The sequence below is a fragment of the Vulpes vulpes genome, chromosome 8 (assembly GCF_048418805.1).
Source record: "Vulpes vulpes isolate BD-2025 chromosome 8, VulVul3, whole genome shotgun sequence".
Lineage (NCBI taxonomy): Eukaryota > Metazoa > Chordata > Mammalia > Carnivora > Canidae > Vulpes > Vulpes vulpes.
In genome coordinates, this window is record NC_132787.1 from 98084129 (window position 1) to 98090047 (window position 5919).

General features: G+C 44.1%; 1 protein-coding gene across 3 annotated transcripts; it reads left to right on the forward strand.

Annotated features, from left to right (window-relative positions):
- Positions 1-333: 333 nt before the first annotated feature.
- On the forward strand, positions 334-5593 carry RDH14 (retinol dehydrogenase 14). Of its 3 annotated transcripts, none has more exons than XM_026014943.2 (2): positions 334-809; positions 4518-5593. In XM_026014943.2, the coding sequence occupies exons 1-2, from the start codon at positions 417-419 to the stop codon at positions 5133-5135; spliced, it is 1011 nt and encodes a 336-aa protein (XP_025870728.1). In that variant the 5' UTR covers positions 334-416; the 3' UTR covers positions 5136-5593. The 3 variants fall into 3 exon arrangements, with proteins under 3 accessions (XP_025870728.1, XP_072623761.1, XP_072623763.1); XM_072767660.1 differs by having other exon boundaries at positions 334-800; XM_072767662.1 differs by having other exon boundaries at positions 334-779.
- The last annotated feature ends 326 nt before the right edge of the window (positions 5594-5919 follow it).

A 5919-nucleotide genomic window follows, 5' to 3' on the forward strand; every position in this document is an offset into this window, starting at 1 on the left:
GAAGGGCGGACATCACTCGTTCTCCGGAGGGTGACAGGCACCTGCACTGAGGGGGTAACAAGTTCCGGGGGTCCTTAACAGGAAAGCACACCAAGCAAGCCCTGGTATGTGGGATTTGCAACCTCAAAATATTCATTAGGTATTGCCATGGGGTCGACCACCACCGCTCACCCTCCACGCTCAGGCTGGGGGCCGGCTCCATGCAGTCACCGCGACCCCGGGCGCCGTAGTCCCCTCACCAATCCGGTGCCCTCGGAAGGAAAACTACAAGTCCCAGCATGCCCCACGCCGCTCCGTCAGACGGCGACAGGCCCCGCCCCAGAGTTCTCGGCGTGCAGGTGACGGCCTCAGCCCCGGGCTTGCGGCGACTCCGGAAGTCCCGCGCGGGGGCCGGTGGGCCCTTGGCCCCGGCGGCTATGGCCGTGGCCGCGGTAGCGGCGCTCCTGGCCGCACTGAGTGGGGTGCTGTGGCTGGCGGCCCGGCGGTTCGTGGGGCCCGGCGTCCAGCAGCTGCACGGAGGCGGGGACTCGGGCCTCATGCACGGGAAGACCGTGCTGATCACCGGGGCGAACAGCGGCCTGGGCCGCGCCACCGCCGCCGCGCTGCTGCGCCTGGGCGCGCGGGTGATCATGGGCTGCCGCGACCGCGCGCGCGCCGAGGAGGCGGCGGGGCAGCTCCGCCGCGAGCTGCGCCAGGCCGGGGGCCGCGAGCCGGGCTCTGACGGCGGCGCGGCCGGCGAGCTGGTCGTCAGGGAGCTGGACCTCGCCTCGCTGCGCTCGGTGCGCGCCTTCTGTCAGGAGGTGCTCCAGGTGTGGGGCTCCGGGGGCCGCGCGGACGGGCGAGGCGGGGCCGGGAGGTGGCCGCCCCGCGCCCGGGGTGTGACCTTGGGAAGGACCGAGCCAGGGGCTTCGCGAGGGCCGGGAAATGAGTGAGACGGGCCTCTGTTTACCAGAGATGCTGAGGAAACATTGGCCCCCAGAGGAAGAAAAGAAGCCAGGTTCTCGACATTGTCTTTAGTCACGTGAGGACGGCCCAGGCGGGGATCCGCCAGGTCTTCCTCTTTTTTTTGTTGTTTTTTTTTTCTTCTGTGTCCGCAGTGAGTGCACCAAGCCTTCTTTCAGGGAGCCTGAGAGCCAGGGACCTTGAAGTTTTTTTTTTTTAATTAATTAATTAATTTATTTATTTACCTTGATTTGTGTACTTACCTTGAAGTATTTATTTACCTTGAAGTATTTATTTATTCATTTTTTTTACCTTGAAGTATTCATTCATTCATTCATTCATTCATTCATTTTCTCTCTCCTGCTAGGGTAGGAAGTTTGGCTCTCTGCCACCGCTGGACTCACTACACCACCTCCTTAAACAGCCACTGGCCCGATTTCTAAATACACTGGAGCTTGGAATCCCAGTAGCCATGTGCCCTAACAGGGACAGAAATAAATTTAATACTGAGTATTTATTGAAGGTTTTTCTATGTGCCAGGAGCTTTTCCAAGAATTTCAGATATTTAAATTTTTTTTTTCTTTTAATGAAATTAGAGTGCCCTTGGCTGCTATTGGCTATGAATCCTCAGTAACCCTGGTAGGCATTGTTTTTTCTTTTCTTTTTTTTTTTTTTTTTTAAGATTTTTAGCTACTTATTCATGAGAGATACAGAGAGAGAGGCAGGCTCCATGCAGGGAGCGGGATGTGGGACTCAATCCTAGGTCTCCAGGATCACGCCCTGGGCTGCATGCCAGGCCCTAAACCACTGAGCCCTCAGGGCTGTCCCCTGGTAGGCATTATGATCCCCATTTTACATTAGGCAACAAAGGCATAAGTAGGCAAATAATTTACCCAAGATCTGTCTCCAAAGCTCTTGCTTTCAACTGCTATACTCCTGCTGCCTGCCAGTGAGGTGTAGGATTTCTGTTTAGATGATAAATATTCCACTGAAGTGGATGTCCTCTGTTGAAATTGAGATTAGGAGAGTTTCCTGCAGAGGTGACTTACAAAAAGGCATATAGCAGAGTGAAATTGAGAATTTGCCAGCTTGGGAAAGCTGTATGCTATATAAAATGGAGCCTCTTGAGTCTACAGCAGAGGTTCCCAAACTCTCTGGTTTTTTCATGATAACCAGTAGGCCGAAGGAAAAATATCTATCAGTTCATTGAGTAACTAGGTCCAAACAACCTAATATGTATTTATGTCCAAACAACTTAGTAGCTGTTTGAAAAAATAATACACATAATTGAGAGGAAGAAAGGATATTTCATTCTTTAGTAACCATGATTACTACCGAGAAATGTGCACTTGTTCACTGCACCAACTACTCACTCTTTGGAATCAGATCGGAAATGTCCACGCTCATTTCTTGCTCTACATCGATTTTTGTTTTAAAGATTTTTTAAATTTATTTATTCATGAGAGACACATACAGATAGAGGCAGAGACACAGGCGGAGGGAGAAGCAGGCTCCACCCAGGGAGCAGGACATGGGACTCCATACCCGGACTCCAGGATCACGCCCTGGGCTGAAGGTGGCGCTAAACCACTGAGCCACCTGGGCTGCCCTCGATTTTTAACATTGTGCTAAAAACTCAGCTTTGCAAAGATAGGACACCTTTGAAAGGAATTTAGCACAATTTGATGTTGAAGGTATGACCCACCTGCAGCTATTAGTTCTTGAGATGTTGAATGAAGTATCACTTTTTTTTTCTCTGGAAAATCTAAAATTATCCATAGCACCCTATGGAGTTCCTTGTGAGACTCTGGGGCATCTTGATGCAGTTTGCAAACTCTTGTAGATCTGGAGAAGTTGTTTGTTCTTTTGTCATAATGGCTAGTGTTTCATTATCACGTAAAACAGGTTAAGAAATAAATAATACTAGTGTATAAAAGATGTTGAAGCATTAAAAGTGGGTCTTCCTATTGTCCATTAAAAATGTAGATGCGTTCGGGTATGTTTCTCATTTCTGATACTTAAGGCATTTTATTACTTTGGCCACTTGAGACAGAACCTATTAAAAGTTAAGGAGATAAACTTTACTAAGTTTATTTCTGTCTCTGAAGTCCTGTGACTATACCCAGAATTTTTTTTTTCTTTTTTTAAGTGGAAGTGTAGATTTCCCACAGGTTGGTATTCAGGATATTTATGTCATTTATCTCCTAGAATTTAAAAAATAGTGAATGATAAAGTCTTAAAATAACACAAGCCGAGCAAAGAATGATGGTTCAGAAATGATTAATACAGGAAACTCGTCCAAAGGATTAGTTAAAAAAGAACACTCCTTTCTTTCCCCCACGGGTGAACTTTTGCCTTCTTTTTGAAGTTGACTGTTGGAAAAGCCAAAGGTGCTTAGACAGACAGAATGATAAATAGTTAATCCTCTGACAGGTAGGCTGTGATAACAGTTGTGAAATTTAACACATTTTTCTTTTTACTTAGACTTGGCAAAAGGGCCAGTGAAATTTGAAATTTGACCTCAAATTGATTTAATCGTAGGTCATCACTGTGTCTTTACACCTGGAACATGTTGTACATTTCTTTTCCTCTGCCCATCAAAAGAGACAGAGAGGAGCCAGGAAAGGGCTAGGGAAAACCAACTTATATGAATTAGGGAATGAAAAGACTTCCTTTTTAGGACAGTCTGATTTTAGCATAGTACTAAAATTGGACAAATTTTGGTACTGGACATGGACAAAGTGCAAAATTCTGACTAGATAGATTTGCTAAGCCAGGGGCCCCTCAGAGTTCAAAAACAGGTAGATTTTATATAGCGAAAAAAAAGAACTGAATTCTAGATTTATAATAAAAGGTAAAGGTGTTTGTTGGTCCTAACTCCTTTCTAAAGGTCCTTTGCTATTATTGTGAGACTTCGTATTTATGATTCATTGTTTTGTTTCTGATATTTTTACATTACCTATTTGCTTTCATAACATTTCTACTTGTGACATTCTGTCCAGTTTTAATTTGCATCCCTGACCCTTTCTGTTGCTTGTCCCAGTTTTAAGGAAACCACTTGAAGTTGTTCCATCCCTGTCATACCATTTGCCCTTAGAAAAGTACAGAGCAAAGCAATTCTAGTTTGTCCCTGGTGTTGATAATAGCTCTGGGAATAAACAATGCCGACCTGCCTTCTGCCAGATTTCCAATTTCTAGCTCACTTAGACTCTATAGCTATGGTGTGAAACTCCCAATTAGACAAGCAGCTAGCTTACTAATTAAAAACAGGGGCATTGGTATCAGCAGATTTCATCTTCCAGTTTTTGTTTGCCACGAAGAGCCCTGTGATACTGCACGAAGCACCTACCTTGGGTGCTTCAGTTTGCTCATAGAGTTGATGAGGGGAGGAAGGTGAGAGAACACAAGGCCTGGCCCCTATTAAACATGCAAGCCTTTCCCTCTCCCTCCCCCTCTCAGTTGTTGAAAATCCACAGAGGCACTTCATAGAATTTTAGTAGTTTGCAAGAATTTTTAAAAATCTCATTTTAGGTCTGTGTTCATAATTGTCCTATTCTCTTTTTTGACATTTAAAGGAAGAACCTAGACTGGACGTCTTAATCAACAACGCAGGGATCTTCCAGTGCCCTTACATGAAGACCGAAGATGGGTTTGAGATGCAGTTTGGAGTGAACCATCTGGGGCACTTTCTACTCACCAATCTTCTCCTTGGACTCCTCAAAAATTCAGCTCCTAGCAGGATTGTGGTAGTTTCTTCCAAACTTTATAAATATGGAGACATCAACTTTGAAGACTTGAACAGTGAACAGAGCTATAATAAAAGCTTTTGTTATAGTCGGAGCAAACTGGCTAACATTCTTTTTACCAGAGAACTAGCCCGCCGCTTAGAAGGCACAAACGTTACTGTCAACGTATTACATCCTGGTATTGTGCGGACGAATCTTGGCAGGCACATACACATTCCACTGTTGGTCAGACCACTTTTCAATTTGGTGTCCTGGGCTTTTTTCAAAACCCCAGTAGAAGGCGCCCAGACTTCAGTTTATCTAGCCTCTTCACCTGAGGTAGAGGGTGTGTCAGGAAAGTACTTTGGAGATTGTAAAGAGGAAGAGCTATTGCCGAAAGCTATGGATGAGTCTGTTGCTAGAAAACTCTGGGATATCAGCGAAGTCATGGTTGGCATATTAAAATAGGAACAAGGAGTGAAAGAGCTATTTATAAAACTGGCTGCCAGTTATATCTGTAATCAGAAATGGTGTGGCTTGAGTACTTGCTACTTGAAAACACAGTTTTGGTTTTACAGTAGTACTGCTAAGAGGTACATATGGATATTTCAAAGTTACGAAAAAGTTATTTTTTGGAGAACATAAAATTTAAGAAAAGATGTTTTAAATATATAATAAGCATAATGAATAGTATGATGAGCAATATTATTATAATATACTTTAGAAATTTAACTGAGCAAGCATGGATTACAAATACTAAGGAATCCAGTGACTTAAACACCTCGAGAAGTTTTTCAAATATCTTTTGAGTTTCATGGCCAAAGTGTTAAATATTTTTATTGCAGTGCCGTTTTTTGTGTGAAAATAACATGCCTGTTGTGTGCCCAGTTCTTACTTGGAATAAATTCAGTGATGCAAATTCTTAATTGTGCTTTTTGTTTTTTTTTTAACAAGTTTCACTGGAATGAGTCCTTAATCATCTTATGAGCCTCCACTGATCTTCGTATGCTCAGTGTTTGTTCTCCCCACGTATCTTGCATGCGGCATTAAGAAATAATATTTCTAAAACCCAAATTTGTGTCACAGTGTCCTGTTCCTTAACAGTATGTGGTGATTTACATTTGCCCATAAGTGGGTTTCTAAGCCTTTTTAAGTCAAGCTGCAGAATTCTTTCTTCAAAAGAAGTCTCAAACATAGAATCTGGGTGGGTGAAACAGGTCATAACAATACTGCAGGGGTAGAGTTTCCCTAC

Excerpts from the sequence above, each read along its gene's own strand:
- RDH14 (XM_026014943.2), top strand. The coding sequence starts at position 417 with ATGGCCGTGGCCGCGGTAGCGGCGCTCCTGGCCGCACTGAGTGGGGTG. Across the intron at positions 810-4,517 it reads TCTGTCAGGAGGTGCTCCAG|GAAGAACCTAGACTGGACGT; the intron begins GTGTGGGGCTCC and ends TGACATTTAAAG.